General features: G+C 37.6%; 1 protein-coding gene across 9 annotated transcripts in view; it reads left to right on the forward strand.

The window, feature by feature from the left end:
• The window catches only part of TFPI (tissue factor pathway inhibitor), a 34,119-nt gene that overhangs the window by 6,559 nt on the left and 14,845 nt on the right, over positions 1–12,715 (forward strand). For 6 of the 9 annotated variants that reach the window (XM_041403609.1, XM_041403610.1, XM_041403604.1 and 3 more), the window contains exons 1-3: positions 1,991–2,017; positions 3,075–3,194; positions 10,413–10,613. In XM_041403609.1, the coding sequence (XP_041259543.1) occupies positions 1,999–2,017; positions 3,075–3,194; positions 10,413–10,613 (340 nt within the window). In that variant the 5' untranslated portion in view covers positions 1,991–1,998. Of the gene's footprint in view, positions 1–1,990; positions 2,018–3,074; positions 3,195–10,412; positions 10,614–12,715 lie in introns of those variants that run through there. The other 3 variants (XM_041403606.1, XM_041403607.1, XM_041403608.1) reach the window with 1 other exon arrangement.

Genomic DNA, 12,715 nt, shown 5'->3' on the forward strand with positions numbered 1-12,715 from the left:
GTACACTTTGATCTGGGATTTCTTTCTTCCTTCAGGAATAATAAGAAATAATTAAACTGCGGAAGGATTTAGGCATTTTATTACCAAAACCTTCACCCCACTCATCCCACCTCCACCCAGACCTGACCCGAAGTTCTGGGACTGTGTGACCTCCTGGGAAGGGTAGCAGGAAGATAAAGAAGGTTGTGTTTGCTCAGGACACTTTGCAGCAAGGCAGATATGCTGCTGCACAGCCTGCGCTGTTCCTGTTGGGAACTGGCCCAGGCATGGAGATGCCCAGCTTTTGACACACTTTTGACCCTTCCTTTAAGGGAAATGTAGGAGTTGAGTAGAAGAACAGAAATACTGTGCCCTGGGAAGGGTTTCGTTCTCTGTACAAATGTAGTAATTTGTCCTCACAAACACACAGTGACAATGCTGTGTGGTAGCTCATGATACATAGAATTCTATTTCCAAATGAAAAAAAAAATACAGGAACTTAGAAGGATTTCCATTTCTGCCTGATTGCCTGTGTTCTGCTTGGGGAAAGGCTTTTGAGAATATGGGATAACTGACTAAAAACTGATTACTAAATTTTGCATTCTAAATCTATGCTCTGTGGGTTCCTAGAAGATGGAACCAAAGCCTCAATTTAAGTAATAAAAACCCAAACTCAAATAGAGTTTTGCTGAACTAGTGAGAGTTTTGATGGCATGGAAAAAGTCAAACACGGAAAATGAGGGCTCAGGGACAAACATGGAATTAATCCATGGGTTACTGATGTTGTGGATAATTAGCAAGTTCCTTTATGAAGAGCCACAATTGTGCCAATGATTACTTGAAAGGAAAACAATGTGCTAGAAATTTGCTCTTTCCCGTGTAATTTCAAAAGCTGCATTTTGTAATTTTTTATTCCAGTGACCTCACTGGAGCCAGGTAGTTTGAAAATTATTACTTTAAGTATCAAATCTGAATATTTGATGATATTTTTGCTTTAAGTGAGCCCAGACCATGTCAAACTATCACCAGCTTTGTTTATATTGTAGTGCTAATTGTCTGTGCAGTTCTTTGATTTTTATTTTTTTTTACTCAATGTTTCTCCCCATATCATTTTTATTAGTTGTGGATTTATTTTAATTTTAGTTGATGTCAAACTAACATAATAAATCAGATGTCTCTCAAATCACAAAGACAGTCTTGGACAACTTCAGGTTACCGTGTACAGAGTTACTGTCTATTTTAAAGCATGACTGGACTTTTTATCAGGGGTGAATGAAAAGATTGTTATGACTCTTTTTTTTTCCTCAATCTTTGGAAAAAAAAATGCATAATTACTCCAAGGTTAGGTGCTACAAAACTTTGTATATAAAGGATTTTAACACTGGAGTTCCAGTTAGAATTGTGATGAAAGAGGCTACTTCTGTTTCTTTGAAAAATACTGTAGCTCTTACTCATTTTTTCCATTTACAGGGTATTTCAAAAGTTGCGCATTGGTTTCTAATCCAAGAGAGGTTATTCCATCTCTGCTAGAAAACAATAATTTCTGAATTTGTTCACAGAATTAAAGAATAGTCTTTGAGGAAAGATTTTAAAATCATGATTAAAAGCACAAAACAAGATCTGTATTAGTTTGCAAAATGTTTTGCCAAACTGTATGTGGAAAGCCTTTTATTTGTTGCTGTAGATGTTAAGCTTAATATTTGAGTCTAGAAGGAATCAAAGACATGCAATTTTTTGTTTGTTTTGGCAGGAACGCATTATGATGTGGAATTTACCATGGTAATGTTTTTTTGGCTAAGGTAGAAATTCCCTTAAAACCAAAATTTTTCTTCCATTACAAAAGAAAGAGAACAAGAAGTCTCAGTGTTTTTTATGATATTATATACTGAAGCCTTCTAAAAGGCATTGTCAAATTCAAGATTACCTAAATAGTTAGTGCTGCTCATTATTTCACCAAGAGTTGTTTTTAAGAATTAATTTCCTTTTTATTATATGCTGCAAGATGGGAAAACACTGAATATGCAAGATGGAAAAATTGGTAAGTTTTCTGGAGAGAAATGAGAATTGTGGCTCTGATTTGGTGAAGACCATGCTGTCTTCACAGGCATGTAAAAAAAACACTCAAGACCAAACTGTCTGAAGTCTAGGAACTTCCTAGCCCTTAGATTTTTAGGTTTTATTTACTTAATATTAATTAACGTAGCAAAAAGAAATTCAGTAATGTACTTGAAGAGAAGAGGGTACTACCCTCTATTCCCTATTATGAATAAGGAATTGATCTGATGGTAACAAAGATATTGGGTCTATTTCTAATTAAAATCCAGAGATCCTTAAGGAACTTTTAGTTGGGCAATATGTTTGCAAAAAGTTAAAGCAAAAGTTTTCTGGAGTTAATTTCACGTGTGTGTGCATAACCTCATCTTTAACAACCTGAATATGACAGCTGCCATGGAACAAAAGTGTTTTTCTTCTGTCAATGATTGCACTGGTTTAAAGCGAAAAATAGCTCTGAACTTAAGTCAGGTTCTCAGTATTAAAGAAACGCACAAGATAGTAAATCCTGCTTAAAGCTCTGAAGTCCATGTTGCAAAAAAGTTCACTGACTCCTCTGAAATGCAACTTACTCAAGAGTCTGGGAACTTGGTAATTATAAATTGATTAAATATTTGTTAAAAATGTTGTGGCAATGAATCTAGGCTCTGCAGGTGGAGAAAAACTTATTTGCAATATTTTGACTTGGCAAGCAATGCCATATTGTGTAATTAATGCCAGGACATTAAAAGTACCGAGTGTTACGTTTTGTGTCGTGATATGCTCCAGAAGGTGATTTCAGCTGGGGTTTAGGATGAAAGCAATGGCAGTGCTTCTAACCTGGACTGGAGATGGGATAGGAGACCTGCAATCTGCTGAGCACAACTGCAATCCTTGTCTTGTGTTTCATTGTGCTTACAAGAGGATTATACCAAAAGAGCTCACATTGTCTCCAAAGCTCCCAGTTTGTGTGTCTGCCCACAGGGCTGTGCACTGCCCCACTTACGACTACTGCAGAATGCTCAAGGACTGACTTAGTCAATTGCTGTTTTTATGTCATACAGGGAAGATGAAGGGAAGAAAGAAGGAACACTCCTCATCTTCACGCTTTATCTTGCTGCTCTTCTGTATCGCTGGGCATACAACTGCTGAGCTGGATGGCAGCAAAGAAGAGCATGTTGTGGGTAAGAGATCCCTGGGCATACAACTGCTGAGCTGGATGGCAGCAAAGAAGAGCATGTGGGTAAGAGATCCTAGGAAACACCTAAAACTCAACCAACAAAAACCACTCAAACAAAGCCCACTATGTTAAAATGCACTGCAGACGTATTTCTGTACTTGAGAACTTTTGTGGGAAACTTTGAAAATTTGGAATAAGCTAAAAATAGCATCTAACAAGGAGAGAGATTCTTATAATCATCTATTAAGCTTTAGCCTTCTTCTGGGACTTCTGTTTCCCAAGCTATTTGGAACATCTAATCCTAATCAAACACTGGGTTAGATGTCAAGATGATTCCTTTAAAGCTGTGCTTTAGGAGCACGGAAAAGTTCAATGTTCAGGCAAGGAAACGTAGAGCTGGTTAACTCAGGCTTTATTTCCTCACACAGAAAAAGCAAAAATATGATTAATACCATTGTAGATTGATGTTGCTCTGTTCCACGCACAGATCTCTTGAGTCACAGTCAATTTGCAAAGTTGGATTTTAAGATGATACAATTACTGTCCTGGTAGTTTTCCTGAACCTTAATGAAGGTCTTAGTATTGCCCAAGTGATTTGATATCACTGAATAAATAAAGAAGTTGGACTTGATCCTTGTTAATACCTTCCAACTCAGGATATTCTACAATTCTATGACTAAAAACTCACCAGTTGAAAATTTTTGTTGGAAAAGCAGTGTGACTGTTAGAAATGGGGATGTTCTTGATTTTTCACCATGGTAAGATCATTGTTTACTTCACTGACATTAAGATCTATCAGAATTCTAGACTGGATATCATTGTGAAGGGTATTTCAAATTCTCCCAAACAATTATGAGAAAGCTGAGGGAAAAATACACTGCTGGGGCCACATTAAAATACTCCTTTTTCCTTTGAGGAAGTGACTTGAAAATGTGATCACTTCCCTAAGCTGCAGAGGACTCTGAAGTGGAGATTTTTGTTTGACAAGTCTGATTTTGAAGTGCAAACGAAAGTGTAGCTAAGGGGAACATTTTTGTTATGTTTTGTCTTATTTCCATCCAGATTATTGCTATCAGACTTTGGCAGCAGTGTTCTTTGAGACAGAAATAGTTGTTGTGCACAGTCATGGCTATGCTAAGATAGGACCATGTCACAATTAGTCACTACAATTTAATATATATGCTGTTCCAGGTTAAGTGTATGACTAGAATGGCTGAGTAGTAAAGACTGGTTCATGCAGAATAAACTTGCTTCTTTTAAACTCTGCATTACAAAAATGCCCTTTTTGTTTGAGGGCAAAGTCACATTTATCTTTGCCCCACGACTCTTAGTGCTGTATGACTTCTTAGCCAAGCTTGCAGGTCGTAAAGGCCAAATCAGCTTGCACACGTTGTCACCATAACAAGAAATCTAATGGCTTAATTTTTTTCCTCTATTTGCTTTGTTTATAAAAGAAAATAAGTAAATAATCTCAAGGAAATTAAATAGTCATTTTACTGGGGATTATTTTCTCATTGGTTATTTTGCAGCTGGTTACTTAGGATTATGTGACCACTAACTGATTTAGTATGAGAAACAATTCTGAACTTCTGGCTTTAATTCTGAAGTAAAAACCCATCAGATGTGAGGCTTAGATATTAAACTAGAATCCTGGTTTTTTTGTTGTGACTACTGAGAACTCAGTTGCAGTGTTTACAATAAAAAAGCTTTTGCTGTACTCTTTTCACTAAATATTTAGATTGTTGTTAATTAAAATTTTATTTGTGGTTTCAAGATTTAACTTCTGATCTCAGACTTTAAATGATGAAATTTTGTGGGCTGCAGTATGATTGATAGCATTTATTTTTGAAGTTAGATGATTATAAAGCAATGACATTTTACCCCAGCATTCCATAAATTTCAGGTATTCAATGATAAAATTAATTGTGTACCTCCATTATTTTTAATGTCATGCTTTTGGATCACATTGAGTACAAGTGCTTTGTGAATTTGAGAGGTGGGGTTTTGTCTATTTTAATTACAGTAATAATCAAGACTGCAGGGTCAAGCCTCATGTAATAAAAATATTTTTAATTTGTTCTCTTCCAGCAAAATCTGTCATTTTCCCATCAATAGATAAGTGTAATAACAAAAATGAAAGGTATAAAAATAACCAGGTTCTAAGTATTGTTCATTAATCCCTTATGTGGTAGGCAGCACTTTAGCTGATGTTCCAAAGCCTGAAGAAAATGACTCACAAACTGAATGTGCTTTTTATTCGTATGTGAAAGCTTGCCAAGAATAAATGTGCCTGCCTATAAAAAAATGCAGGAAACACAGGGTAGGAAGAGCACTGAAGAGTGTGTGGGTGGGAAGCTGTCAAATTGACAAAGATGGAGAGAAAAGAAACAGCTATTCATTAGTGACAAGGTGCTTAGTATTGATACCACTTATCAAAAGGAGACATTGCCAAGGAAGGTTGGAAAGATGACAGCATATCTTTATAATTAAGGATAACCATGGGAATTCTCATAAAGTTAAGAACACATAACCTAAGCAAACTAAAACAAAGTATTTTTATATAAAAATTTAAAAATATTCATGTTCTTTATTCTCCCAATTTATATCTCTCTGTTCTGAAAAGCAGCTCCTCCATAATGCTTATGCATGTTTATTGTGCTGCAGGTGTATAGAAATCAGTTCATTTTCTAATTAAAAGGAGGTCTTTTTATCAAGCAGCCACAAGATTATCCACAAGAGTCTGAAAGCCAAATTAGAGTCTTTTGTTATGCCTACATCCAGAGGAAAGGTATTGTTTTCACTTATACCAATGTAAGAGGATTATTCACTACTCCTGCTTTTGTAGCACTGCCCGGCTTTCTAGTGAAGTGATAACAGAGCCTTGCCTGGATCACCTACAGCCCCTGTGCTCAGGGCTGGCTGCAGCTTTTTAGAGCTCTGTCAGTGAAATGACTGCACTGAAATGAGGAGTGGTGTCCAAACTGTCCCCGTGAGTGCCAGAAGTTGCCATGGGAGTGACAACAAAGGTGAGAGTGGCTGAGCTGTGTAGGAGCTGTCCTGGCCCCGTCTTGTTTGACAGCTGCAAAAGGCAGGAAGGGTGAAGGACTGGAGGAAGACAGGAGTGGCAAAAAACACCTGCAAGGAGCTCATTCTCCTTGCAGTCATTTCATGGGCATTACTTTGGTCTTAGCACTGGGCAGTGCAGTGGCTGTTAAACAGAGCAATGGGTGTCTAGTGCTCATGTTGCTGATGTAAAGAAGTCATTACATTGAACACCAGCTCTAATCATTATTTAATGTACTTATAACAAAATGTCTTGGTTTAGGCTAGTACAGTCTTACAATTATACAGGATTTCTTTATATATTTGGACCAGATGTCTAAATTGGATGAGTAATAAATATACAACAGAACCAGATCTAATGTGGGGGGTTAAATTATTTTGTTTTCAATGATAAATGTAGTATTGCTATACTTAAGAAGGAGAATTAAGGCAATCATCAATACAAGATGGAAAATCCATGTTGAAACACCTGTATAACAAGGTTCTATTTGCTGGAAAATCAATGGAAGTTACAGAGCATCACAAAATTAATTCAATGTTTAAGTGATTAGTGTTAAAGTCAATGTCAAAAGGCAAGTGATTTTGTGTTGGATTATGGAAAAAAACCCAAAGGGTAATTATTCCACTGTATTTGTCACTAGTAATGTGTCAGGTAGGGGATTATATTCAACTCTCAGCAGCATATTTTACCAGGAACCCAGACCAATAGGAATCATCCAAATAAGAGTTATGAGAGGATTAGAAAGCAAGGCCAATAAAAAGATGAGAAGAAAGGAGCTTATTTAGTGTGGAGATAATTAAGAGGAGACAAAATCTTCTAATAAAAAGAAAGCAGACAGAGGTTTGGGCTACAGAAGTGATGCAGTGAGCGCAGGGCAGCTGCTGCACCACCAAGGCTTCAAGCAGCCAAGGAAGCAACTGAACTTGGGGAGCCCAAAATCAAGGTTGAGAGTGCAGGAAACAACTTTCTCTCCTTCAACAGCCTTGAACTGCAAGACATGAATGGTGGATTGGAAAATCTAAACTGATTTACCATGTGTGTATATATATGGGTTTAAATTGTTTTGTCTATGCATGAAGGAAGTAAAAATTCTTTATTATATAATAAAGAATATTCAGGCAGTATGTTACTAAAAAAAAGGGCTGTCTTACAAGGAGAGTAGTGAAATCTAGAACTGACTGCTTCAGATTGCTTGGAATTTTACTTCACTTGGATGAGAAACTCCATTAACATTAATTCAAGTGTGATCTTCCTCTCTTTCTGCTGAGGAATTTTCACTGAATTTCCTGACAGACATCTTCACTGAATGTCATATCCTGTGCTTTTCACACAGCACCTAAAATGTAATAACACTTTGTCGCAGTATTCAAGAACAGAGGATGAGTCCTTACACTAGGAATTATTTGTGTCAATATTCCACAAATTAAATGGGTACAGGCAGATGTGTGTCTATGGGCAAATATTACTGCTTGCCTTCTCATCTGCTGCTCTAGTCTGAGAAGGAAAGCTAATTTTATATCATCTGTGTGAGTTAAGTGCTCCCAGGTGTAAAATAATGGGGAAGAATTCTTTCACTGTTTCCAGACAGAAGAATGATTCAGTTCCGACGAATCCCTTGGAGACCTCTTTCTTCAGAGTCACTTGGTTACTGTTTGGAGTTGGAGGGTTTGGCCCCTGGGGCTTTGACAGGGTACAGATTTTACTCAAACTATGGCAGCTTTCTAGCATTCCTAGGAAGCTGAGTGATTGCCAAGAAGTGTGACACAGTTAGTCATTATGTTCTCAGCAGATGTCAGGACATCTGACAGTGGTTAACAGCATCCCTGTGACTGCAGGGGAAAGGCCTCAGGAGGTAACCAAAACAACGATGTTGTTCCGTGGGTCTGATAGGAAGTGGGCTAGGAGCGGAGAGCAGAAGGCTCCCAGGATGAACTCTGCTAAGCCATTTGTTCATCCTCTTGGTGTAGTTTTGCAACAATGCTTGCATGCTGTTTTTGTTTGGATAGCTCACCACACTGAGGTGGTGCAATGCAGCAAGAAAACGAGCTGACATAACTGTGTGTCTGAAATTTCAGTGGTTAAGAAACCTGGGGAGTTTTCACAACCTCTTATAGACTGGACTGGGTCACTGGCAGAGGTCACAGAGGGGATCTCATTGCTGGGGTGCCAAGAAAATGACGTGTTCACAACCCAGCTGCCAGCCCTCACCCCAACCACTTCTGAGTTGGACTGGTTTCTGTGGAGCTCTGAGTGTTTGATTTTAACATTTCATAACTTACTGAAAACTTTGGTGTTTTAAAGACATTTTTATCCTGGTACTGAGCAGGGGAAATCCAAAATTTCAATTTGCAATGCAGTATCCTCTCAACTTTTTAAGCTGAGCCTTTTTAAGTCCCTTCCAAAGGATTTCCAAGCCTTTTGTAGGACTTTAGAACCTTTGAAGTCCAACTTGGCATATATTGTGACTTGTAAATCTTTGTGGGCTCAGGAAGAGCTGATGAAACTGGAAAGAAAAAACATTCTGAAACCTTGTTTAGCAAGATGAGCTTCACAGCAAATTTAGCAAATCTAACATCTCTTAGAATTAATAATTTTATTTCATCAGTATTTCCTATTGTATGGCCTTCAATAATGTTTTCAAATCTATATACCCAGATTGAAAATCTGAAAATGTACTTTTTCAATATGGCTTAAGTCACAAACCAATTTGGGGACTGAATATTTAAATAGAATTTTCAAATTAGTCCTTTTTATATGTATTTTAACACCAAATGGTCTACTTTTGGAAGATCTAATTGTGTGCTATAATTGTTCTGTTGGTAGTAATCATGTAATAGAGGTTGTTAGATTTTCAAGGACTTAAATGCTATTCTTGAAAATATTTTAGTCCTGAAATTTGTTTCTTTTCTGTAAGTTTGATAGTTGTAATCAAATGGAATAAAACAGTAAACTTCCATGGAACTCAGTACTTCTGAGGATTTATCTCAGCTCTTAGAATTTAATTCGAAGATTGTATAATAAGGTAAATTTTAGATGCCAAAATTTCCCTTTTAACCATGTCATAAAGACTGATTTTTGTGGATTCTTTTAAATAAAACTGGAAACTTAAACTAGTAAGAGTAGTAATCTGTAATGATTACATGATCATGTAAACTCAACTCCTCTTTTTCTTGCCTCCTTCCTGAGCCACTGCAAAGAGCACAGATAGTTATGTTTGCTTAAATATTCTGAGATATCAGTGTTCTAATTCGCTGTAGGAGAATGAATGAAAAACCTTAGGTCTGTTCTTCTGGCTCCTATAGCAAGCACACAAGCTCTGTAGGGCTTTCAAAACCCTCTAGGGTAAAATACTGTCTTGGAAAAGTAAAACAGAAAAATATAGTAAACCATATATTTGTAAGGGAACAGTATCAGGAACTGGATTGTTGGTCAGAATTTCCTTATAGACATTGACAGGGTGAAATTTTGCTAGTGTTATTCACAATGCAAATAAAAATTAATATAGAACATTCCCTGACGTAATATATACTGGAAGACAGAAATTACACAATTGGAAAATGTTCAGCTTTTTTTGCCTTGACTTTTTAGTTGTTTGCTGTCAAAAGCTGTAATGCAAGAACAGTGAGATGAAAGGAAAAGGAGTCTGGTGCCTGTCCGTGGTGCCAGCAGGGTTTGTGTCCCAGTGAAGTGCCATCTGACAGGAGAGGGATGCCCTCTGCAGGCCTCTGGCCATCCCACACTGTTCCCTGGCAGATCCTTTAGAGCCAAGCTCTCTGGGAGCAGTGCATGGAAGAGAGCCCAAGCAAACCTTTCTGCCCTGGTGGTCTTTGTGTGTTTTTGTTCAGCATTGCACCCCAGCTCCTGTGACTAAGCCACACTCCATAGCTGTTTAAAGGTTTGTGATGAGGAGTTGAAGTTTATGCTATGAGCTGTTTTGGTGGAAAATTGAAGCCACACACTTGAATTGATCGAATAGAATTTGTGTTCCAATGCAGATGACGTTTTTCTTCTTACAGCTGTTCAGTGCGTTGGGAGCTTTGCAGACAGATGTTGTGCAGTGCCTCTCTAGCAGAGCACACAAGCAACCTCATCTGGGAGTTACACCGTGCAGTGTGCAGCCAACTAACTCAGCTGCTCTGCTCCTCCTCTGTGTTCCAGGTGCTGGTTTGCCACCACTGAAGCTGGTGCACTCCTTCTGTGCCATGAAAGCAGACGAGGGCCCGTGCAAAGCCATCCACATCCGCTATTTCTTCAACATCAAAAGCCGCAAGTGTGAAGTGTTTGAATATGGTGGATGCCATGGCAATGAGAACAACTTCCCAACGCTGGAGGAATGCCAGGAGAAGTGTGTGGCAAAAGGCCAGTACCCATTCTCTCACCCCTCCTACCAAGTCTTCATTTGCATCTGTTATTTCTCACTCACATACCACTTGAATTTGGGAAGTAGAAGCCCTCCTCAGTTCCTATTAATACAGAAATATGATTCCTCTAGTTATGTTCCCAAGTAGGTTGTAGTCAACTGAATTATTTTACATGGTGCAAGCAGACATTCAGGGTGTGGAAAGACGGGTAGGTTTTGTAGTGTACCTGTGGAATAGAGACACAAATGCAAGGAATCTTATTTTCTAGCTAGAGCCCTGTTTTGGATGAGTTCTGAAGTGAAATTGATTTTGAGGCTGGGCTAAGCTGGTGGGTAGCAAAGATGTCCTTTATTGCTTTCAGAGTGTCTAACGCCAGTTTTGAACCCAGGTTTGTCCTTTACTTGAGAAGCTGTAGTTGTCCAAAATTTTGGCCATCTTCTCTGTTTCAGCATAATTACTACTACAGTAGTAGATAATTCTCATTAAAAAATGCCAGTTATAGGCATTTTTCAATTTTGTTTTGTTGAAACCTCCTCAGTTAATCATAGGAAAGAAGAAAATGAGATCTAACATGATGCACAGCACAATGTGCACCGAGGGCTTTGTGAATGCTGGTTTTGCTATTAAAATTCATCCTTGTAATTAAGATTTTCAGCATTGTACATATTCCTCACACACCTGGATGAAAATTAGACTTGTATCCTCTAGTATTAGCATAGGCCTCTTGCAAGCACAGGCAGTTCTTATAAGTTACAAAAAATACTTCCAAGGAATGTTGGATTAGAAAATGGATTTCAGAAGCTCCTATTTGGGTTTTCTGACCAAACCTGGCTGTGTATGTGACAAGGTAATTTATAGCTTCAGGTTTTGTCTGGCAACAAATGCAAATGTCTCTTACCTATTTTTCCATCTCTTCCAGAATTTATGTCTACATAGTGTTTAGATCAGGCTTTAAATCTGTTACGTTGTCTGTTTTTAAACATGTCTGTATTTCCTGATCAAAATTATTCTGCATCTTGTTGCTAAATTTATTTAGAAATCTCAAAGTATGTGTCTCCCACCCCAGTGTTACAATAATGGCTGGAGTTGGTTGCACATTACCCAAAGTAGTATTTCAAGAGTGTTTGTTAGTTTTAATGCCTCTAATTTTATCAATCTGCAAATGTTAGTAAGCCATTTCCATGTTCCTTGAAAGCATCCCTGATCTTAATGCCTTTGGTCTTTCCCAAGAAGAGACTTCACACATTTTATTTACTCCCCACATATTAACTCAAGATATTATTTACCTTTCAGATCTATTTTTCTGATATGCTGGTGCCACCATAATTTCTGTTCAGTTAGGTTTTGCTTTTAAACAGCTGTATGCTTATAAAGCTCTTTCTATCAGGATGGAAAAAAAAACCACTACAAAGTTTCACTAAAAATTGTCAAAGTCAAAAACGCTACTTGATTTTTTTAAGTGGATGACAATTTTCCAGTGCATTTAACTCCAAGGATTAATTTGAAACTTACCTTTTGGTGGTGTCTGGACAGATCCCACTGATAAGCCTCAGCACCTCAGAGGTGCTCCAGGGAAGAAGTGGCAAGGATCAGTCATAGCCTTGCTCTGTTTCTAGATGCAATACATGGGTAAACACTGTGGTAATGATATTAAAATAATATTAATTATTAAAATGGCATCCCATCAAGAAAGAGGTATGTGGAAATCACAGTTCTTTAGGTACTAAACAACATAATCTAGCATTTCAAGATAAAAGAAAAAAAAAAAGGAAGACATGAAGAAAAGCATTTTGCCCTAAATGAGAGCACGCACAAAGCTCAGGAACCTCTGTCCTACTTGGATCTGAAACGGATCTTAAGCAAACTCTTTCTGAAGTGGCTGGAAAGGGAAAGAACCTTTATATTAATGAATTTCTTTTTATGTTGAAGTCTCAGATACTTCCAGAAGTGCAGATTAATATTTTGGTGCTCATTTACCTGTATTTGGTATTTTAGCAATTGGTAAGGATAAAAGCTGTTTACAACACTGTTCCTTCACCAAACTGTATTATTTGTGTCTTTGATTCATCATACCTGAGTTTAAAAAAATACCAAAGTAAG

The sequence above is a fragment of the Onychostruthus taczanowskii genome, unplaced genomic scaffold, assembly GCF_017590055.1.
Source record: "Onychostruthus taczanowskii isolate IOZ18803 unplaced genomic scaffold, ASM1759005v1 scaffold20, whole genome shotgun sequence".
NCBI lineage: Eukaryota > Metazoa > Chordata > Aves > Passeriformes > Passeridae > Onychostruthus > Onychostruthus taczanowskii.